Source organism: Neomonachus schauinslandi, chromosome 8 (assembly GCF_002201575.2).
Source record: "Neomonachus schauinslandi chromosome 8, ASM220157v2, whole genome shotgun sequence".
Classification (NCBI taxonomy): domain Eukaryota; kingdom Metazoa; phylum Chordata; class Mammalia; order Carnivora; family Phocidae; genus Neomonachus; species Neomonachus schauinslandi.
In genome coordinates, this window is record NC_058410.1 from 118,095,197 (window position 1) to 118,116,373 (window position 21,177).

Here is a 21,177-nt window from a genome sequence, read left to right on the forward strand (position 1 = left end):
AATCTAAAAAAAAAAAAAAAAAGTTAGACCAGAGGGGCACCCGGCTGGCTCAGTGGTAGAGCATGTGACTCTTGATCTCAGGGTTGTGAGTTCAAGCCCCATGGTGGGTGTAAAGATTAATTAAAGATAAAATCTTTAAAAAAAAAAGTTGGTTTCAAAATAAATAAGTAAAGAAGTTAGACCCAAGATGGGTGCACATCCACTCCACAACTTCTTCATTCGTTGCCTTTCCTCTTAAAAGTTTCTTTTGAAAAAGTCCATCCTTGGGCTGATTAGTGCAGCAGTTCCCATCCTGCAGGTTAAAGTTCCCTAGAGAGTCTCAGAGCTATTGAAAGGGTCCCTGAATCTACACGTATGCCAGGATTTATTCTAGATGGACTTAAAAGAAATCCAAGTACAATCTTGGGAACCCACAACATTTTTGGATATTGGAAATCTTGGGTAGAGACAAGAGATGGAGAGAGCAAGGTATCCTTGAGTTCGGGCACAGCTGTAACAATGGTCATCCTAGCCCCGGGCTGGGGAGGGCCTGGGGCAAACCTACTGAGCATCCCATACCACGAAGTCTGGAAATTGACAGATACTGTTCTCATCTCACGGATGTGTGAGCAATGGAACCAGGACGCCAACTAAGGCTGACTTGACTTCCAAGCCACATTGTCCTGGAACAGGGAGCAGTGCCCTGTGTGGGTACCGTGAAAGTATGGAGTTTTCCCTTCGGGCCGGTTGCCCATCCCACCCTCACACCCCCACTCCACCGGTGGTGATCTCTACTCCCTCCTCAAACTCTGGACTTCTCATCGTTGAGTAGAAGAGACAATTTCCTCCACATTGACTCTCTGGGTGGACAGGGGCTGTTGATCGGACGAGGCAAGGTAAGGGGACTGGGCCGAAGCTGGAATTAAGGCCCATTAGGGAAAAACCACCTAGGGGCATCTCAGGCCTCCCCATGCTCTGTGGCCAGCAGGGGGCAGCCCTTGCCTTGCCAAGGGCACCTGCGTCCCACACCCTCAGGTTAGAGGCCCAGAGGAGGAAGCCCTGGCTTCTACTGGAGAAGGTTGAGTCAGTCCTCCCCAGATTATGTGGCGTGGGTGCTTGTGTAGGTGGTTCGGAGAGGTTAAATAATTTGCTCAGGATCGTATAACTAGTTTGTGGAGGGGCTGGCCTTTGAACCCAGGCTGACTCCAAGCCAGCATTCTTTTTTTAAGATTTTATTTATTTATTCATGAGAGACAGAAAGAGGCAGAGGGAGAAGCAGGCTCCCCACTGGGCAGGGAGCCCGATGAGGGACTCGATCCCAGGACCCTGGGATCATGACCTGAGCCGAAGGCAGACGCTTAACCCTCTGAGCCACCCAGGCGCCCTCAAGCCAGCATTCTTAACCATGACGTTGCTGCTTCTCCAAAACAAAACTCTAGATCACTGCAGGGAAAAATGGGAATTTCACAATGTATTGTGAAACAGAGCTAGAGACAGGGACCCTCAGGGAAAAAGATGTATTAACGTCAAAGGAGCCAGAGAGAACTGTGCGCTGAGGGCTGGGCCCATGCCTTCCCTGGCATTGTTCATGTAATCCTCCTCTTCTATGGGCTGTGCGGTCTCATGTAGGTGTGTAATGCATATACAAGAATGTGTGGTATATTCTTGTACCAATCCCTGTATAACTTTGGAGTTATGAACTCAAAGTCTTTCCTTTGTGTCTTTAAGAATATTTTTCATGTAAGGGCACTTGATAGTTTCTCAAGAAATGCTAGCTAAACAGTGAACAAAATAACAGAGTGGGTTTACCAGTGGGTGACAAGTACTTGCAGAACACAATGAGTAAAGCGGACCTCAGCGAGAGGTATATTCCTTTAATGGAGATCTGAATATGAATGAGTCCAGACCTCTCCATCCGTTGCTTTCACTCAGCCAAACCACCCAAGTCTACACGATCTAAGTAAAACAGGTTGATTGCTATGCAAATGAAGCTTCCAAAATCCCTAGCAACCGCCCGCCGCCACCACCAATCAGCTTGCTTCTCCTAATCCCCTCTATTATAGAATTTCTAGAGCAGTCCTAGGGGTGAGCCAGCCTAGAGGGAAGGGAACAGATGGGGTGGGCCTGGGCACTGCTGAGCCAAGACGAAGGGGGAATAGGTTAGCTCTGGGCCCAGGAGGGCTCCTGGAGGCTTATTCTGGGTAAAGCGTTGGTCTTCTCAAAACTCAGGAGGTAGGGGAACCACATCCTGGTCTCACCCACCCACCCTAGTGTGAGCTGCCATCTCAGCCCTCCCTTCCCCCTCAAACACTTAGGCCACTGGACCATGTGTTGTCCCCGCCTCCTAGCGACCCAGATACTGCCATCAGCAGCATCCTCTCTCCTCAAGGAGGCATGCATGTGATGCCCGAGGTCCCAGGCAATTGAGGTCCTTGATGAGTGATGTGTGAGTCCTGTGTGTCATAGGACGCTGCCCACCTCCAGCTGGTGCTGACCAAAGGCCTGGCCACGAGCACTAGATTGTTCTTTCTCCACCCAGACCTTACTTCTCAGATCCCCTTTGCCAACTGGAACACCCTCTGACATGACCCGGATGCTATTGCTCATCTTTATCATGGTCCATCCAGGTGAGAGGGCTTTCTCCCAGAACCCTGAGGGGTGTGGGGCCGGGAGGAGTGAGGATGGGGGAGGCTGACATTGAGGCCTGAGGGGAGTGGCCCAGAAAGGAGAGTGGGAGCGGGTGGGGTCCTCTGGAAGCCGAAGCAATGTGGACACCCCCAGTTCACAATTCCCTCCATTTCTCCTCTTTTGTTGCCCACTGGGAGGGTCACACCCCAGCTTCCGTCCCAGCGGTCCTTTCTTCTCAGCCACCATCCTAGTAAGATAGAGTTGAAGAACCAGTATAAAGAGCTTGAAGGGAGGAAGAGGTGAAATTTTTTTTTGAAGGGGTCAATTTTAATTTGATGAGCTTAATAAGCCTATTAAACAAGGCTTATTATCTAGGGTCTAGATGTAATTAGGAGTTTGGGAGACCTAATTAACTCTGAGGGAAGTTTCTCAGTGAAACTGATTTTAATTAACTGAGGGACATTAACTATCAGCCATATCCATGAACTAAATACAGTGTGGACTCCAGACCCACAGCTTTAGCATCAGCTGGGAACCTGGGGCAAATTCTCAGGCCCAACTCTAAACCCGAGGGGGGTCGGGCCCAGGAATCTGTCTTAGCAGACACTCCAGGTGATTCCGATATGCTCTCAAGCTTGAGAACCACTGAAATAAGAAGAATGGCAGGTAAATTTCACGAACTAGAGAATCTAATTGGAGATTATACGAATTGCTTTAATTCATCCATTTGGTTGAGTTAAAGAGGGATTTCAATCAATTATTGCTATGTCTTCACCTGAGGACTTTATTAGTTAATGCTCTTTAACAAAAAACAAAGTAGCAAGGGTGGTGTACTGTATACGGTATGCCATTGGTATGAAAATAATACCTCGAATAATATAGTTAATTATTAGCTAGGCAGCCACATTCACTAGTAATGTCTTGCTGAAACTTAACCTGTCCCATTGAAATTGGAGCTCATTAATGAATGTGGCTGGACAGTGATGGGATGGGGTGAGGATGAGTGTTGGTATAGGAAAGGATTTGAAAAACTATTTATTTATTTATTTTTAAGATTTTATTTCTTTATTTGACAGAGAGAGACAGCGGGAGAGGGAACATAAGCAGGGGGAGAGGGAGATGGAGAAGCAGGCTTCCCGCGGAGCAGGGAGCCCGATGTGGGGCTCGATCCTAGGACCCTGGGATCATGACCTGAACTGAAGGCAGACGCTTAACGACTGAGCCACCCAGGTGCCCTGAAAAACTATTTAATAAACAATGTTAAGAAATGAGGCTGGTGGAGAGCAAGGGGTTTCATGGGGTAGCAAAGTGCTTGATCCTCTGGGTCCTCTGTGGGTGGGGACACAGCTGGGATATTCTACTGCAAACTCTCTTGTCCTTTCTCTATATTGTAACCAGAGAGGTGTTTTTCTGGGTCTTCTCTTTGCCTGCCAGGATCCTGTGCTCTCTGGGTGTTCCAGCCCCCGGAGATTCGTACCCAGGAGGGCACCGCTGCCTTCTTGCCCTGCTCCTTCAATGCCAGCCAAGGGAAATTGGCCATTGGCTCTGTCACGTGGTACCGGGACAAGGTGGCCCCAGAGAAGGAAGTGAGGAATGGGACCCCAGAGTTCAGGGGCCGCCTGGCCCCTCTTCCCTCTTCCCGTTTCCTCTATGACCATCAGGCCGAGCTGCACATCTGGGACACCCAACACTGTGACGCTGGAGTCTACGTGTGCAGGGTGGAGGTGCTGGGCCTAGGTGTTGGGACGGGGAATGGGACTCTGCTGGTGGTAGAGAAAGGTGAGATGGGAGACCCCACTCTTCCTGGAAGTTGGGAGTCTTTCCCTGAGGCCCCCTGCTCTCTGTCCCTCCCTGGGCCTGTGCCTGCTTCTTCCTTAGGTCCCCCCTTCGCCCCTTCCTTCTACCACCCCCATGCAGGACCTCCTCGGCTAGGGGCCAGCACAGTCCTCCTCCTTCGGGCTGGATTCTATGCCTTCAGCTTTATCTGTGTGGCCATGGGCAGCACCATCTATTACCAAGGCAAATGTAAGGAAGGGGGCTAGGGCAGTGGTGGAAGAGAACTGGAGGAGGGGGAGACAGAGAGCAGCCGGAGGAGGGCTGCGGCGCCCACCGAGCAGCTCCTGTGGTCTCTCCTGCAGGCCACCGTCACCCGGGAACATGCCGCCACTTCTTAGATGCCGCTGATGAGTGATTCCAGACCCCAGGCATCCAACTGTCTTCAAGAGACCCCAATAAATCTTCCTCTGCCCCGCCACTAATGCCTTCTTATGAGTCTCATGTGTTTCCTTTTCCATTATCCAGGTACCACAATATGCCCCTCTCTGGGGTCCCCCGACTCTTAATTCTCTCTTCTACCAAGCCTGGCCTGGAAAGGTCCAAGGAGCGAGCTTCCCGGTAACCGTGCCTGGAGCCCCCTCCCATCATCATCCCAGGGCTCAGCACCTCCACCTTTCTGGGGTACAGGAGGCTGAGGCGGATTCTCCTGAGAAATGGGGAGTATCAGATCTGATGAGTCCTACATGTCAACTCCCCATTCCAGCCAGGCCCACGCGTGTACTCTTTCTGGCCTTCAGGGGAACTTGGGTCCCTCAACACCCTTCTTCCCCTGAGAAATCACTACTCGACCCCAGAACGGGTGGGAAGATAAGTCGCTTAAGTTTTGATGGTGGCCCTATTGAATGGGACGGAGTTGAGTTGGACTGAGAAGCCTGAGACACAGAAGGTGGCAGGACGTGGTTTTACTGGGTGGGCCACAGGGTCCACCTGGGTTCAGGGAGGCGTCTGGGGGAGCTCCGCTGGCTTAGTTCTTGGCAATGCAGGCATATTCGGTGCTGGGGTCCTCCTTGGCACCTTCCCTGTGGCTGAGGTCAGGCCTCTCCCTCCAGGGCATGGGCAGCAGAGATGCATAGTGGAGCTCTTGCTCCGAGAGCTGGGCCTGGGGCCAGGGAGAAGGTGCTGCTGGGAGGTCGCCAGAGGAGCCCCTTCCCCCGGTCCTTCCCACAGGCTGCTGCCCACCCCCCTGTACCTCACTGCCTCCTCAGCGCCCCCGCCCTCTGTCTCTGCCCGCCTGAGCCCCTGCTCTCTTCTCTCGTTGCCTCTTCTCCCTGGGTCTCTGTTGTTCTTATTCTCCCTCTCTTTCTCTTGCCCTGCATCTCTCTCGTTCTCTCTCTCTGTCTCTCTAGTTTCTTTCTCTCTCTCCTTTCTGTCTTATTCCCTTTTCCTTTCTCTACACCATTTCTCTCTGCTCTTCTCATTCTTACTTCTCTCTCTCTGCCTCTTTTTTCTCTGCCTCTCCAGCTCTCTCATGCCCTCCCCGCCCCCCCCACCCCCGCTTTCCCTCGCTTCTCTTGCCTCCACCCACCTCAGCCCTCAGCCTCCTCTTGCCCCCATCACCCGCTTCCCGGCCCCCAGACTCACCCAGCTCCTCTCCAGCCTCCTCACTGGAAGAAAAGAAGAAGCTCAGCAGGCAGCCCCCACTCCCCTGACCCCAGAGGGTGTTTCCTCACTTGCTGACATCTCTGTGGTTCCCATGGCCAAAACCCCAGCCTCCCTCTTTGGATACTCTTGGCTCCTCTCTCCCACCCTCCTCTCCCAGGGCGGGTGGGAACTGACGGGCACTTCTGGGAAAGCAGTAGGAAAGGGTGTGGGTGGGGGCGACCCGGGGCACTGCTGTGGGCGATGGGGCTCACCTTTCCGATGGAGCCGACACAGACAGGCGGACACAATGACCACAGCCAGGAGCAGGAGCCCCCCCAGCCCCAAGCTCCCGCCATATAGGTAAGGGCATACATAGATCTGCAGGGAAAAGGGTAGGTATCAGGGACCCATTTCTCCCTTCGGCTCACCCCATCCTCCTGGTTATCTCAGCCTCCGTGGGTATCTCAGCCCTGCTCTCCAACAGTTTTATTTTTATTTATTTTTTTTAAAAGATTTTATTTATTTATTTGACAGAGAGAGACACAGCGAGAGGGGGAACACAAGCATGGGGAGTGGCAGAGGGAGAAGCAGGCTCCCCGCGGAGCAGGGAGCCCAACACGGGGCTCAATCCCAGGACCCCGGGATCATGACCTGAGCCGAAGGCAGACGCTTAACGACTGAGCCACCCAGGCGCCCCTCTCCAACAGTTTTAGAGGCAGAAAAACATACTCAGATTCTTCACCCCAGATCGGGTTACCTCACCTCCTACCAGAGGTGCCCATCTCTCACCGGTTACCTCACTCACCCCTCAGAGGCTTCCCACTGCCATCCCTGCTGTCTCTGGGTCTCCCCATGAGGTCCCTTGCCCACCCGCACCAGTTGTCCCCTGGCCATCTACTCAAGAATGCACATATACTGCTTTCTATCCTCTGTTCCCTGCATACCCTCCACCCTCCTTGTGCAGCGGGTTACCTTACCTTTGTCCATTCCTTACAAGCTGCCATTAGGTCAAGCACTGAAGACTGACCTGGAGGTCAGGAAACCTAGCCCTGCTCTGCTAGGCTAAATGGCCTGGGCCAAGTCACGTGCCTCAAGTTCCTCATCTGTAAAGTGCGGGGCCCTCTGTTACAACTGTTCCAGGGCTGAGGAGCCCCACTGATGTGCCAACCCTGACCTGGGCACTTTCCCTTTGTCATTGCTAATCCTCACAACATAGGGTATTACGGTGCCCGTTTCCCCGGTGAGGAATCTGAGACTCGAGTCGAGACTCTTACAAGAAGGTTCAGCCTAGAAGTGGCAGAGCTGGCCTGGAACCCCAGAGCTCCAGAGCACACCCCTTTTCCTCTGCCTTAGGCTGACTAGGTGGTTCATGGGGGCCTCTCCAGCACTGGGTAGTTCTAGGTTCTGGTGAGGGGCTGACAGAGGAGGAGAAACCAGGGTTTCCGGTGGTGTGTGTGTGGACCAGTGAAACACAGGGAGCTACCCGGCAGCTGGGGCCGCTCCCTCGGCCCAGAGCCGCTCTGGGGAGCAGGGCCCTATGTGGCTGGTGTGGAGAGCCACTTCCCACGGACAGATACTGCTGGGGCTGAAGTGGGGCATGGAGGAGTGTCTGGGCCCCATAACTTCCCCTCAGACACTTCCTGCCCTGCAACCACTGGTTCCTGTTTGAGGGCAAAGAGGGGGGTTGCCGACTTCATGCTGCCAGAGCCAGCTGCACTGACCAGGGTCTGGAAACTGGGACCCTCCTGGGCTCAAGAGGAATGCTGGGGTGTGTGGGGGGGTGGGTTGGGGAGCAGAAACAGGTGGAGAGGAGGACCTGTGATCGCCATGAGGGGAAGTGGAGGCAGAAGTGGATTGTATTTAATTCTTTGGGAGCAGAGACAGAGGCTGGACAGCAGATGCCTCCAGGGCTCAGGGAACCCCAAAGCCATACTCTCTTCCGTCATCTTAGCTTCACTTCACTGCAGGGCGTGACTGCCTCTCCCTGCCCCGTTTTTCCCCACCAGGGCTCCTGCTCTCTCCCAGCTTATCCAGAGCCTGTGGCCTGTGGGTAGACAGACTCTAGACTGGCCGGAGCTGCCTGGGTGGAGAGGTGTTGCCACTTCAAACATTCTAGCCCCTCCTCTGGCTTTAACGTCTCCCCTAGTCTGGATGCCTCCCTAGCTTCATCAGGAGAGGAAGTTAGGCTTTGAAGGTTAGGGTTACAACATCTTTTCTTTCAGACTCCTGGGACTGTAACTAAGCCTATAATCCCCCACAGCTCCCGCCATCCTATTGATTCTGCAAATAGTCAGTGAGTGTATACCTCCTCTAGGTACCTTCCCTGATTAATTTTTCCCCAATTACCCCTCACACTGCATCCGCTGAGAGCTCATGATCCCAATGTGTACGTGTAGACACACACCCAGGCTCCCACATCAGAGTAGGAGCTCTGGTAGATTTGGGGAAACTTGCCTGGCGTTCTGGGGCTGTATCTAGCAGGGCACTTGAGTGATTAACGGAAAGAATCAGAGGCAGCTAGGCTAGATAGATGTACAGGAGTATATGAGTACTGTTGATAGTCTAGGACAGAAAGCTGGTGACAAGTTGGTGTTGGGAAAGAATGGGGGCAATCTCGGTGGACTGCCTGTAGGAGGCAGCATTCTGATGTTGGGCACACAAATAAGGGCAGTGATCCGAGACCTTCTGGACAGAGACCTGGATGAAGGCCTCTTAGTGGCACTGAGATAGAGAGGGAGATGGGTGCTGGAAGATTGCACACCCAGTCCTTACGGAGAGTGAAGACTGAGGAGCTCATGTGGGGGCAGGAGGTAAGGAGGGTATCTGTGCCTGGGTCCATATGCATTTGCATTTCCTTCTTCAAATTCAGAAACTTTCTGGCATTTCTTCTCTCTCCCCCCAGCTACAATGTTCCCCATGTTGGACAGCAGGTTACGGTTTTGTTTTTTTTCACACATTTTATTATTAAAATGTTCAAACAGAACAAAATTGCAATAATTTTACAGTGAATATATCCCTACCACCTACATTCTAAAATGGACAGTTTTCTGTATTTGCTTTATCACATACCTATCAATCTATCTCATTTTTTGGATACCTTTCAAAGTTGCAAACATCAGTACACATTTTACCCCTAAACCTCTTACCATGCTTATCGGTGACTCGAGTCCAGCTTTTGTTTCCCCATTTCTTTTTTGAGGAAGGCAAGATTTACATACATTAAAATGCACAAATCTGAAGTCAGTACTCAGGGTTTTTTTGTTTTTTAAACTGTCTTGTGGTCAAGGCTCTGGAGCCAGACCGCCTGGGTTCAAATCCTGACTCTGCCACTCCTGTGTGGCCTTCTATAAGTTCCTTAACCTCTCTGTGCCTCAGTTTCTTCTTAGGGTTTTTGTCAGGATTAAAAGAATTATTATATATAAAGTGTGTAGATCAGTGGCAAGCACTTGCTAAGTGCTATTTGTATAATAGCTATATTATTATTATTAATACCTAATCACAGAGATGTCATCAAGAAGGGGACATGATCTGAGACCACCTCCAACTTCCGTGGACCTGGTCTTTCCTCCCACTGCACTGTCTACCATACCATTTGTTGCTGCTCTGTTTTGCTTCCTCATTCATTCATTTGTCCTTCCTTCATTTATTCCTAAACATGTAGTCAGCACCTGCTAAATGGATGGAGCTCACTCTAGACAGCAAGCTCTTTGAGGGTGGGGCAGTGCCCTATTGCTCTCCCATCTACCCTCTGTGGAGCAAGGGAGGTAATGCTCATTTCCATCCCTCCTCAGTGAGTCAATAGTCAGTGGGGAGGCTGAGGCCCCTTTCAGCTGCTATTTCTGTGGACTGGCTTAACTCTGCTTCTCACCAAGCTCTGGGGGTTAGGGGTGAATGAGGGAATGGAAGGAGGAGATTTGGTCTAGTGCTGGCTTAAGTTCTTCTCAAGGACCTGGATATCCATCTCTCAAGACCTCAGTTCTTGTCCTATTCCAGCCCTTGACCTCAGGGACGTGGACACAGCCCTCCTTCCCAGCACCCACCACTGGGGTGTAGAAGAATGCAGACTGCTCTGGAAATCTGGTGTGCGGTGTTCTCCTCGCGCCGTTCTGCTGCCTGACTCTCTGTAAGCTACCTTCCCTCCCTGGGCCTCAGTTTCCCTCCCTGCTGAACCAGATCTCTAAGGCTCCCTCCAGCTCTACCCTACAAGCCTGTCACTTCACCCCAACTTCTTCCCCAGTTCAGAGAACCCGGGCATCCAGCTGCCCCACCCCAGCTCTGGGTAAACAGGAAGCTGGGTGAGGGGAGCAGGGGTGTGCGGAAAGTCCCAGCCAGGTGTGTGGGTCTATGGGGAGGGGGTGGCCCCACCCCTGAGGTATGAAAGCCCCCCTGCCCTGGTCCTGGCTCAGTCTCAATGGGGGCACTGGGGCTAGAGGGCCGGGGTAGGAGGCCCCAGGGGAAGGGCTGCCTCCTGCTGGCTGTGGCGGGAGCCACTTCCCTGGTGACCCTGCTGCTGGCTGTGCCTATCACTGTCCTGGCTGTGCTGGCCTTGGTGCCCCAGGAGCAGGGACGAGGACTGGTGAGTAGCTGCAACCAGCCCTGCAGGGGTTGCGTGCTGCTGATGCTCACTTACCTCTAGCTACGCCTGGGGCTCTCTTGTCTCATCCTGCTCAGTTGGCTTGGCTGTCCCTGGTGAGGATGCCTTGTCTGCCTCTTTGCTGGTCCTCTTTCCACTGTTCCCGCGATGCTGTTGTGTCCTGAAAGCTCCAAGCTCCTTCCTGGTTGTCTGGCCGTCTCTTCGCCTCTTCCCAAGACATACTCAGGCCTCTGTCTCTGAGTACATGTGCCTCGCTTGCTCTCCCTCCCAGGGAGATGTGTGTTGGGGGTGGGACTGGTAGGAAAGACCCCAGGCCTGGAGCTTGGGTCTGCATTGGGAGGGGTGGGGTGGGCATCAGCCAACACTGAACTCTGGGCACTGTGACCCCACCCACCCAGGTAACAGGGACGACTGACCCGGGGGCACAGGCCCAGGCCCAGCAACGACTGGGTAAGAGCAGACCATCTCCCCCCTCCCCTGCTCCAGCCCTTCAGGAATGCCCAGCTCCCATCCATCTGCATCCCCGGGAATCCCGCCCTGGCGCCCTGTCCTCTCAGGGGGACCATGCATGGAAGGCCGCCCTGGCCCCCAATAGTGGACTCTTCCTTCCCCCCTTCCAGGGTCACAGGAGCTGCCAGAGGAGGAGGCAGAAACAGATTTCAGCTCCAGGCTCCCAGCCGCCCACCTCATAGGTAAGGATCTCATAGGTAGTCCAAGGGACCGGCGCTGCAGCCCACAGTTAGAGTCCCTTTGCTCTGTCATTGCAGGGCTCGGTTTCCGACCTGCTTCACCACCTCTGGTCCCTAAAGTGCCCACCTTCCGCTCCTCCCGCAATCCATCTTCTTGCTTCCCTCCTGGAGCTGTCAAAACCCCGCCTGGATCTCCCCACCGCCCCACCACCGCGCTCCGCACCCCACACTCGGGTGCCCTTGGTCCCCTCCCCCAAAACACTGCAGAGGGGGCGCCGCGCGCCCTCGCCCCGCCCCCGGCTCGGCTCCTGCAGGGGGTTAAGAGCCCCCACTCTCCCTCCTACTCACCCTCTCGGAAGTCCCGGGCCTGGATCCTTCCTCCAGGATCGGCTTCCCGAGCGCCGACGGGCCCCCGTTTCTCCGCAGGCGCTTGGACGAAGGGGCAGGGGCTAGGCTGGGAGGCGAAGAAAGAAGAGGCGTTTCTGAGGAGCGGGACGCAGTTCTCGGGCGCCGAGGGTCTGGCGCTCCCGCAGGACGGCCTCTACTACCTCTACTGTCACGTCGGCTACCGGGGCCGGGCGCCCCCTGCCGGCGGGGGCCTGCCGGACCGCTCGGTCACGCTGCGCAGCCGGCTGTACCGGGCGGGGGGCGCCTATGGGCCGGGGACGCCCGAGCTGCTGCTCGAGGGCGCAGAGACCGTCACCCCGGTCTTGGACCCGGCCCGGACGCGCGAGTACGGGCCCCTCTGGTACACGAGTGTGGGCTTCGGCGGCCTGGTGCAGCTCCGGAGGGGCGAGAGGGTGTACGTCAACATCAGTCACCCCGATATGGTGGACTACAGGAGAGGGAAGACCTTCTTCGGGGCGGTGATGGTGGGGTGAGGGCGGGGATCAACGACTGCCTGGTAGGGACGTGTGACTCAGCCGAGATATTGGGGACCCAGACTCCAGGAACCCCGTGGCAGTGGGGAAAATGCAGGAGACCGCAAACTGATTGCGAGCCTGAAGAAAATAAAGAATGTAAAGCAGCTTTAGTGCTGCCGAACACGGGCGTCCAGGTGCTCACATGTCTTGATTCAGGGTGGGTACGCAAGGGGCCGTTACATAGTCTCTAATTCTGGTTGCTCGAAACAATTCACACCACTTCCTATGGCCTCTGCCCTCTGAGAAGGAGATCTGCTGGTTTCCCACCCACCTCCTAGCTCTGAATGAACTTGCCCCGGCATCAGTCCAGTGGGAAGGTGGAAGAAGGGGATCCCCCTCAAACCCCAAAGCATCTCCAAGCCTCCTTCTTCGCAGATCCTCCGAGTCATCCTCCGAGTCCTCACCAGACTCTACCTGCATTCTTTTCTCTTGGGTCCCTCCCATCAGTGACAGGAATCCTGACGGGGAAGGCCAGCCCTGTTCTGAGGAACCAGGCTGGGGAGAAGGAATAAAGCCCTGAGGGCCTAGCACTTCTTCCCTGCTGCCTGCCTGGCTGCCTGAAAGCCCCTTTAGCCACTATCCCACAATCCACTGTCCTCCAAGGAAGAACACACAGCTCATTGGGTGTGAGGGAGGAGGCCAAAAGATAGGGCCTGGGACACCATGACGAAGCTGGGGAGGAGAGGGAGAAAGTCTGGGGCCCTTGGCCTTATGCAGGGTGAGATGGAAAGTCTTCACCCCTTGTTCACCCCTCGGGTCCGCTTTCCGCACGTTGCCAAGTGTGGGGGCCCAAGGGTGAGTAACAGCAGCCCCTCACCCCAAGCACCCCATGACCGACTTTCAGCTCCAGACTGAGGGAGGCAGAGAGGGACCCAAGGCCCTATCTAGGTCACCCCAGTGGGTCATCCCACCCCTGCGGCATACCACACAATTTTCCCCCGCCCAGCAGCCTGGCAGGAAGGAAAGTCCAACTTCTGAACCCGGTGGGGACTCCCACTCCCTGGGTCTTCATTTCTTTTCTTTTTTTATTTTCTTTTATTATTTATTTTATTATTTTTTTATTTTTTAAAGATTTTATTTATTTGCGAGAGAGAGAATGACAGAGAGCACGAGAGGGAGGAGGGTCAGAGGGAGAAGCAGACTCCCTGCTGAGCAGGGAGCCTGATGTGGGACTCGATCCCAGGACTCCAGGATCATGACCTGAGCCGAAGGCAGTTGCTTAACCAACTGAGCCACCCAGGAGCCCTTTTTTTTTTTTTTAAGATTTTATTTATTTATTTGACAGAGAGAGACAGTGAGAGAGGGAACACAAGCAGGGGGAGCGGGAGAGGGAGAAGCAGGCTTCCCGCTGAGCAGAGAGCCTGTTGCGGGGCTCGATCCCAGGACCCTGGGATCATGACCTGAGCCAAAGGCAGACCTTAACCAACTGAGCCACTCAGGCGTCCCTGGGTCTTCATTTCTGACTCCATATTTGTGTGTGACTCTGTGTCCAGAAGAACTTTCCTGAGGAGAGAGGGTGCTTTTCTCTTTCCAGCCCATCTAGCTCATGACCCTCCCCTCATCATTCACCAAGAACATATGTGAGAGTTGGCTTGTGAGTCCTTCACTCGCATCCTATTCCTGTTTTTAAATTTTCTTTCGTCTCTTCAGTTCCACTCACTGAGAGACGGAAGCAGATAGAACGGCTGGTGGCTGGACAAAGGAAGAAAGTCAGAGTTCACTGAGTGCTTACTCTGCCAAGTGCTATGCTGGGTGCTCTGATTTAGCTTAGGCCTTCTATTCTCTTGTGGCCCCATATGCGGGGGGTGGGCCTGCCTTCATGGGGAGATGAGGCTCAGTAACTGATTCAGGTTGTACAGTTAGGGCTGCTGGGGGAGCCTGGGATCCGGCGATTTGGAGCCCTGATGCCTGAAGGTCTGGAAGTCCTTTGGCTGTGATTCAGGTGCCTGAGAATGTGGCCCTTCCCACTCTCTCTTGCAGGCTGCAACAGCAGGAACAGCAGGAAATCTCACCTGAGCACTTGAGGTGCAGGACTTCCCCATTGGAATTCCCAGAGTCGGAAATTCCCACGCCCTGAGGGAGAGGTATTAGGTTCAGGCTCCAGTTTCCTGGGGGAAGGGCCTATTTGCCCGGGCTTTGTTATATGCAGGGTCTCCTGAGCCCCAGCAGTCCCCCGAGTGGGAACTGTGTTCAGGGATCTTTTTTTTTTTTTTTTTAACTTTTATTTGTATTTATTTTATGGGTTCAGGGATTTTTTTATTTTTAAGATATATTCATCTATTTGAGAGAGAGAGCGTGCATGTGCGAGTGAGCCGAGGGAGGGGCAGAGAGAGAGGGAGAGAAGCAGACTCCCAGCTGAGACTCAGGGGCTCCATCCCACCAGCCTGAGATCATGACCTGAGCCCAAATCAAGAGTCAGACGCCCAACCCACTGAGCCACCCAGGTGCCCTAGGTTCAGGCTTGTAGAGAGAGGACTTTAGGGAGTGGCCTCCCACCCCCAAGGAGAGGAAGATGCAGAATTAACTCCAAGAAAGAGACCGTGTTTCTTTTTTAAGCACGTTTTATTTCTCGCCACTGACCAGTAGGGCGGTTACAGACATAACTCCCCTGGGGAGCAGAGGTTCAGCGATGTAGTGACAGTCAGTCACCAAATCAGCATTATTTAGATAACTGGATCAGATAAATATTTTTGAAAAACGTAAGCAAAAGGAGGCACAGAGGCCAGGAGGCCAGGTGGGAACAGCCTTAGAGTTCAGCTCCGTTTTCACAGAAAACATGTCTGAGCCAAGGCAGCCCCTACATTTGGTCTCCAGGACACCCCAACCTCCCAAATAAATACACATTCATCAGTAAATAAATAAATAATAAATAAATAATAAATAATCACAAGTGCAAACATAAATAGAGAGAGCTGGCCCCATGTGGGAGGGGCTGGGCTTTCCTTCTCAGGAAGAGTCTGGAAACATTTAAAGAAAGGGAAGCCTGAGGTCCACTCACGTCAGGTTCTAGGTGAGATCTTCTCAAGGGACGTTCTGAAGTGTTCTAGCCAGAACTAAAGGTTCCCTGACTCCCACATTCCAAGTGTTCCAGGTTGCGTTCAGGGATCCAAACCTGAGGTCTCCAGTGAGCGCTGGAAGCCCCAGTTTGCATTCTTGGTAGGGGCCAATGCTCCAGTGTCCGGGTCACACATCCCTGGATCTTAGGTTTCTAAGTGTTGTTGTTTAAAGTTCTAAGCTTGGGGCCCAGCCCTGAGCCCCTAATTCTTTTTCTAAGCCAGAAGGGGATGAGGGGGGTCAGAGGGAGTAGATAATAAAGGGGTTGAGGTGGGCAAGGATGGATGTCCCGCCCCCTCACAGGGCAATGATTCCAAAGTAGACCTGCCCAGACTCGGCAAAGTCGAGATAGTCAGGCAGGTTGATCTCAGCGCTGAGTCGATCATCCTTCTCCAGTTGGAAGACCCCTCCCAGGTAGATGGGCTCGTACCAGGGCTTGGCCTCAGTCCCCTCTGGGGTCTCCCTTTGGCAAGGGCTCTTGATGGCAGAGAGGAGGTTGACCTTGGTCTGGTAGGAGACGGCGAAGCGGCTGATGGTGTGGGTGAGGAGCACATGGGTGGAAGGGCATCCTTGGCCCTTGAAGAGGACCTGGGAGTAGATGAGGTACAGCCCGTCTGATGGCACTATTAGCTGGTTATCTGTCAGCTCCACACCATTGGCCAGGAGGGCATTGGCACGCCGGCTCAGCCACTGGAGTTGCCCCTCAGCTTCGGGGTTTGCTGGAGGGAAGGACAGAAGGAGGGAGGGGTGAGTCAGTGTGACCCTGTCAGTTCCACTCTCCACATCCTGGCCCTCAAGTTCTGCCCACCCCCCCACATCCGGTTCCTGTCCCCTCTGTCGGTCTTCCCACATCCCATCTGGCCACGAGGTTCTGAGGATCCCCCTCAAGGCCAGTGAGTCCTTCTCATACCATCTCCAAGGTCTGTTTACCCTCAGCCTGAGTTCAGCCCCCAAATCCTATCCCTCCACATCCTATCTGCTTCACTGCCCCCCAGCTGAATCCTCAGAGCTCTTACCTACAACATGAGCTACAGGCTTGTCACTTGGAGTTCGAGAAGATGATTCTGAGGAGGAAAGAAGAAAGAAAAAGGTGAGACCCTTAAGCTTCCTGGGAAAGATCCTGCTACTTTGACCTCCATGCCTTCTCCCCTCAAACCAAAACCCTGAATTTGCCCCACTGCTGCTATCCTAGGACCACCCCCCGCCCCCTCCCCCCAAGCCCAGAATCAGGAGAAAGGCTTTGGAGACACTTACTGACTGTCTGGGCCAGAGGGTTGATTAGTTGGAGGCCATCTGGGAGCTGTTGGAGAGAAGGAGGTTTAGCATCAGAGCAAGTCACCCCTGAACGAGAAACAGCCAGGCTGCTTCTGTAGCTCGTACTCTAGTTTTCTCTCACCATTCAGTCATTCCACAACACTCTCACTGAGTGTTCTCCACGAGCCGGACACCCTATCTTCATCTTTCCTTATCTCTTTCCTCACATCTCTCCTTATCTCTCTCTCATATTGTCCACATCTTTCTGTCTCACCATCTTTATTCGTATCACTTGTTCTGTTCCCATCTCTCTCCCCACATCTCTCCACACATCTCTCTTTCCATATGTCTGCGGGCTCATTCGTTCATTCAAGAAGCATTCAGTGAGCACCTTCTGTGGGCTCCCTCCCTCTCTCTCTTCCCCCATCTCTCTCCATGTCTCTTTCTGCCTCCCCATCTTTCTCCACGTTTTCTCTCTCACCGGTCCCCATCAGCACACCTCTTTCCCCGAACCCCCGAGAACGGAGCCGAGTCTGGTGGGGCACTCACCTCTTCCCTCTGGGGGCCGATCACTCCGAAGTGCAACAGGCAGAAGAGCGTGGTGGCTCCTGCAACGAGGAGGAAGGAGAAGAGGCTGAGGCACAAGAACCTTCTGGAGCCCTGGGGGCCCCCTGCCTTCTTAGGGAGTGCCTCCTCGGCCAGCTCCACGTCCCGGATCATGCTTTCAGTGCTCATGGCGTTCTTCCCAGAGGGGCTCGGGTCCAGCTGGGAGATGGTAGAGCCCTGGGGCAGTGTGTATTAGAGGGAGAGAATCGCCTGGCTGCTTGTCTGGGGGTGTGTCGTCTGAGAGGTTATTTCCAGGGGGTCTGCAGTTGCTTCTCTCTCTCCTGGCTGGTGCCCTGGTGTCCTCGCTGAGGGAGCGTCTGCTGGCTGGGTGTGCAAACAGCTGCATTTATATACCCATGGGGTGAGAAGAGGGCGGGGAAAGGCTCTCATTCAACCAGCGGAAAACTTCCTTGGTGGAGAAACCCATGAGCTCATCTGGAGGAAGCGGTAGTGGGCCCTACACCTTCTGTCTCGGTTTCTTCTCCATCGCGGGGGCGGGGGTTTGGAAAGTTGGGGACACCCAGGCATCAAGGATACTTCCTACCCTCCCCACTCGGATTCTGAGGGAAGCTTGCTGGGCCAGTCACTGCGATGTATGTAGGACCCTGGAGGCTGGACCCCAGTTTCCCTCTGCCCCCAATTCCCATTCCCTCCTTTTTTTTTTTTTTTTTTTTGAGGCTCAGGTCTGTGGCCTGTTTTCCTCCGATTTCCAGACTGGACTTAGGTAGGTGTAGAGCTAGACGCGGGAGGGGCTTCAGAAAACCGTCGCCTTGATGGGGAGAAAAGGTGGGGGGAAAGCTATGCTGGGTCCTGAGACATGTGTTTGGGTCCCTGGGGGAAAAAGGAGCTCGAGAGAAGGGAGCTTGAGGCGGGGGATGTGGATGGGGTCTCTGAAAGGGCTGGGGAGGGGGCGGTAAATGGCAGGGACACGCTTGGGACAGCCCCAGTGGGAGCGAAAGCAACCTTGGGAATTCACGAACCCCATGAGGGCAGGCCTTCTCCTTTCATTCTGACCAGGGACTCAGCAGTGTTGGTTTCAGTCTTGGCTTCCAAGGGAATCTGAGGCCCTGAGTTTTGCATGAAGGCCCCATCTGTCAGAGCCCCCGTGTGTAGCCATGTATCCCAAAGAACTCTAGTGCCCTCCAGATTTCTGGAGATAGCCCTAGCCCTCAGAGCCCCTCTGTGTGACCGTGTCTCCTGAAACGTCTCCTGTATTCCCCAGCCCCCCAGCCTTGGGGGTCTCCCACTCCATTCTTCCAGAGGGTCCCCATGTCCACCCCCATAGTCCCGAACACCCTTTGGTGTGGTCACTTCTGCCCAGAGGACTCCTGTAACCCCCATTCCTCAGAGCCTCTCTACACGTGGCCATATTTGCCAGTGGTCCCCTGACTTCCACTCCTCCAGACCTTGGACCCCCATTTTTCCCTTTTTCTTCCCAGCTTATCCTTTGGTTTCCCTGCCGTGGTCTGGCTGCCTCACCTCTGTGATTCCGCCACGTCTCCCCGGAGCTCCTAAGGCCCCTTCATCTCCTTGTGGTCCACAGTTCCTGTCTCTTCTGAGGCCCCTGTCCTCCCTCCATTTTTTAGAGACCTGGGAAATTCTCCCCTCCCAGACAGACAGACAGACAGAGACAGTATTTCAGAGAAAAGAGGTTTATTGGGCTTCATCGAAGGTGCAGATGTCTCCTCATGGGGTGTTTAGTCAAGCAGTGGCTGGATCTGAAGAGTCTTTTGCTTCCTTCTAGGGCTCCCCGGTGTCTCAGCCCCACTTGTCTTCTCTTTCACTGTGTTATCCTTATGCCGATGTTCTCTTGCTCTTCATCTCTTGCGCATATTTCTCTCTCTTCTGGTGGCCCTCTGTTATTCCCTTCTCTCCATCCTCCATAAATAAATAATTTAAGTTTTTCCCTGCATAAATAATTCCCCCTCCCCTGCCTCTCTGTCATCCTCCCAAGCTCCTCCTGGTGTCTGACCACTCCATGTCCAGGGCTAGGTCCTCCTTTGACGGCAGGACAGATGAAGAGCTCTGGGCAGGAATTTCTAGGCAGACTTGAAATCCTCAGCCTAGCATTGGGGTTTGCTGAAAGGAGGTATGGTCCCCTGGGGTGCCTAGAATTCCTTCTTTGGAAGCGCCAGGTAACACGAGCAGGGGAGACTTGAGGCTATTGGAAGGATCAAAAGAGAGGTGCGGTGACCCTTGAAGTGGTCAGAATGGAGGCAAAATGGGGAGAAGGTCTTGAAACCAATTATTTTTCTTTTTGGATTTTTCTACAGAGCAAAGGCTCCAAAGAAGACGCTACTGGGGCTGAGGAGTAGGTGGGAGACGCCATCTGTGTGAGTGGAGAGCTGATCTCCCTGGGTGAGCAGGAACACAGCTCCCTGGTACACGGAGCGCACCCAAGGTCCCTGTGGCCCTGGGCACACGGACTTCTGAGCGCTGAGGAGAGGCACGTGGAAGGGGTACTGGGAGGAGAAGAGCTGGACCTCATGGGCCAGGTAGAGAGGGGTGGGGGTGGCCTTGGGGAAGCAGCCTTCCCCAGAGAAGACCACCTGGGAGTAGACAAAGTAGAGGCCACTGGTGGGGACCAGGAGGGAATTGTTGCTCAAAGAGAAGCCATGGCGGAGGAAGGCACGATCTGTGTTTGCTCTCCAGCGAAGTGACTTCTGGGTGCTGGGGTCTCCTAGGAAGAGCCGGAAGGGATGGGAGAGGCTGAGAACCTGGGGGTCAGCACTCTTAATCCCTGAGGATGTGGGTGCCGGGCCGAGTTCCTGGGGGATGGCTGGGAGGACAGATGGGAGTGGGATACCTCTGTTCCGGGGGGGGGAGCTGGGGGAGGGGTGCGATAGATGCTTGGTCCCTTGAAGGGGGTGTAGGAGGAGAGCTGGGGGCGGCATGTCCGGGCAGTCAGGTGAGGTTTACCAATAAGATGAGCCGCAGGTTTGAGGGTGCCTGGTGCCAAGTGCTTCTGAGGGTGCTGGTAGGCAGTCCGGGCAGCTGAGGGTGAGCTGCCCACACCAGGAAGCCCCTAGGGGACAAGAGGGTGGAGCATGGATCTAGGGCCCAGAGTTTGGCGGGGCCACCCCTGCAGCCCCCATTCTCCCGCTGCCTCACCTGGGCCTCAGGCGGCAAGGCCAGCAGCAGCCCCAGAAGGAGGAGGAGGGGGGCGCTGCACACCCTCAGGAGGTAGAGCCGTCCAGGTGGTGTCATGGGGAGAACCTGCGGGGAGAGAGACAGTGAGCGGGGCGGGGCCGGAGCGGTGACGGGCCTCCTGCCCGCGGAGACAGCCACGGGAGAGCCAGGGCCACAGAGGAGAGAAGGGGACAAGGTGCAGGCCGGAAAACCCCCCAATGTGAGCAGGGGGGCACAGAAAGAGAAACAGACACGAGAAGGGAACAGAGAGGGATCGTGGCAGAAACAGAGAACGTGTGACAGAGACAGAGAGAACAAAGACTGGCTGATGAAGACTCCGAGAGAGGGGAACAAACCGCTCGGAACCCACCGAGGCCCGGGCCCAGGCAGGCGGCACGGGAGGGGCCGCGGCGCGGGCGGAGGGGCGGAGTGCCCAGGGGAGTCCAGCGCCGGGCAGCCCGAGGAGGAGACTGGCCGGGAGAGTCTCACCTGCTGTGCGGGGCCCCTGGGCCTGGACGCCTGGGTCCCTTTATAGAGGAAGCGGCGGTGGCAGCGTGGCGGCGTGGCAGGCGGCGGGCGGGTTCTAGGCCCCGGGCTGGGCCCCGGGGAAGCCCCCAGGGCTGAGAAGATGCTGCCGTTTCAGTCGAAGGCAGGAAAGGCTGAGGCCCAGGAGTGAACCACAGGCTGGGGGCTCAGACGACTGAGTTCTGGGAAAGGGAGCGGGGTCAGGGGAACCGTGGGCTGGGAGGGCCAGGGAGCAGGGTCAGGCTTAGGAGTTCCAGAGAAGGGACAGTCAATTCGGGGAGGAGGGGGTGGGGGAGCAGCTGGGGCGTGGGCTGGAGGCCCGGTTCCCTGAAGAGTGATTATATATAACACCTCTGCACCCTTGGTTGATTACAGGCTA

The 21,177-nt window shown here is 54.7% G+C and overlaps 5 protein-coding genes across 5 annotated transcripts; 2 read left to right on the forward strand and 3 right to left on the reverse strand.

The window, feature by feature from the left end:
* The first annotated feature begins 2,563 nt into the window (after positions 1-2,563).
* NCR3 (natural cytotoxicity triggering receptor 3) lies at positions 2,564-5,078 on the forward strand. Its single transcript, XM_044917232.1, has 4 exons — positions 2,564-2,606; positions 4,042-4,386; positions 4,525-4,632; positions 4,966-5,078. The coding sequence occupies exons 1-4, from the start codon at positions 2,564-2,566 to the stop codon at positions 5,076-5,078; spliced, it is 609 nt and encodes a 202-aa protein (XP_044773167.1).
* On the reverse strand, positions 3,790-7,046 carry LST1 (leukocyte specific transcript 1). The gene is made up of 4 exons (XM_021696923.2): positions 7,002-7,046; positions 6,297-6,402; positions 6,025-6,047; positions 3,790-5,542 (listed from the first exon to the last, which is right to left on the reverse strand). The coding sequence occupies exons 1-4, from the start codon at positions 7,026-7,028 to the stop codon at positions 5,408-5,410; spliced, it is 291 nt and encodes a 96-aa protein (XP_021552598.1). The 5' UTR covers positions 7,029-7,046; the 3' UTR covers positions 3,790-5,407.
* A 3,309-nt stretch (positions 7,047-10,355) lies between these two features.
* LTB (lymphotoxin beta) lies at positions 10,356-12,286 on the forward strand. The gene is made up of 4 exons (XM_021696921.1): positions 10,356-10,600; positions 11,017-11,068; positions 11,239-11,310; positions 11,734-12,286. Exons 1-4 carry the CDS (start codon positions 10,436-10,438, stop codon positions 12,186-12,188), a joined length of 744 nt encoding a protein of 247 aa, XP_021552596.1. The 5' UTR covers positions 10,356-10,435; the 3' UTR covers positions 12,189-12,286.
* A 3,159-nt stretch (positions 12,287-15,445) lies between these two features.
* Positions 15,446-17,534, reverse strand: TNF (tumor necrosis factor). The gene is made up of 4 exons (XM_021697003.1): positions 17,088-17,534; positions 16,539-16,584; positions 16,301-16,348; positions 15,446-16,003 (listed from the first exon to the last, which is right to left on the reverse strand). The coding sequence occupies exons 1-4, from the start codon at positions 17,271-17,273 to the stop codon at positions 15,582-15,584; spliced, it is 702 nt and encodes a 233-aa protein (XP_021552678.1). The 5' UTR covers positions 17,274-17,534; the 3' UTR covers positions 15,446-15,581.
* A 1,877-nt stretch (positions 17,535-19,411) lies between these two features.
* LTA (lymphotoxin alpha) lies at positions 19,412-20,351 on the reverse strand. Its single transcript, XM_021697088.1, has 3 exons — positions 20,256-20,351; positions 20,064-20,169; positions 19,412-19,824 (listed from the first exon to the last, which is right to left on the reverse strand). The coding sequence occupies exons 1-3, from the start codon at positions 20,349-20,351 to the stop codon at positions 19,412-19,414; spliced, it is 615 nt and encodes a 204-aa protein (XP_021552763.1).
* Positions 20,352-21,177: the final 826 nt, after the last annotated feature.

Excerpts from the sequence above, each read along its gene's own strand:
- NCR3 (XM_044917232.1), top strand. The coding sequence starts at position 2,564 with ATGACCCGGATGCTATTGCTCATCTTTATCATGGTCCATCCAG. Across the intron at positions 4,387-4,524 it reads TCTGCTGGTGGTAGAGAAAG|GACCTCCTCGGCTAGGGGCC; the intron begins GTGAGATGGGAG and ends ACCCCCATGCAG. Across the intron at positions 4,633-4,965 it reads CATCTATTACCAAGGCAAAT|GCCTGGCCTGGAAAGGTCCA; the intron begins GTAAGGAAGGGG and ends CTCTTCTACCAA.
- LST1 (XM_021696923.2), bottom strand. The coding sequence starts at position 7,028 with ATGGCAGCTTGTAAGGAATGGACAAAG. Across the intron at positions 6,048-6,296 it reads GTGTCGGCTCCATCGGAAAG|TGAGGAGGCTGGAGAGGAGC; the intron begins GTGAGCCCCATC and ends CTTTTCTTCCAG. Across the intron at positions 5,543-6,024 it reads GGAGGCTGGAGAGGAGCTGG|GCCCAGCTCTCGGAGCAAGA; the intron begins GTGAGTCTGGGG and ends CCCTGGCCCCAG.
- LTB (XM_021696921.1), top strand. The coding sequence starts at position 10,436 with ATGGGGGCACTGGGGCTAGAGGGCCGGGGTAGGAGGCCCCAGGGGAAG. Across the intron at positions 10,601-11,016 it reads AGGAGCAGGGACGAGGACTG|GTAACAGGGACGACTGACCC; the intron begins GTGAGTAGCTGC and ends CCACCCACCCAG. Across the intron at positions 11,069-11,238 it reads CCAGGCCCAGCAACGACTGG|GGTCACAGGAGCTGCCAGAG; the intron begins GTAAGAGCAGAC and ends CCCCCCTTCCAG.
- TNF (XM_021697003.1), bottom strand. The coding sequence starts at position 17,273 with ATGAGCACTGAAAGCATGATCCGGGACGTGGAGCTGGCCGAGGAGGCA. Across the intron at positions 16,349-16,538 it reads CCCTCTGGCCCAGACAGTCA|AATCATCTTCTCGAACTCCA; the intron begins GTAAGTGTCTCC and ends TTTCCTCCTCAG. Across the intron at positions 16,004-16,300 it reads GCCTGTAGCTCATGTTGTAG|CAAACCCCGAAGCTGAGGGG; the intron begins GTAAGAGCTCTG and ends CCTTCCCTCCAG.
- LTA (XM_021697088.1), bottom strand. The coding sequence starts at position 20,351 with ATGACACCACCTGGACGGCTCTACCTCCTGAGGGTGTGCAGCGCCCCC. Across the intron at positions 20,170-20,255 it reads CCTTGCCGCCTGAGGCCCAG|GGGCTTCCTGGTGTGGGCAG; the intron begins GTGAGGCAGCGG and ends CTTGTCCCCTAG. Across the intron at positions 19,825-20,063 it reads ACCTGCGGCTCATCTTATTG|GAGACCCCAGCACCCAGAAG; the intron begins GTAAACCTCACC and ends GGCTCTTCCTAG.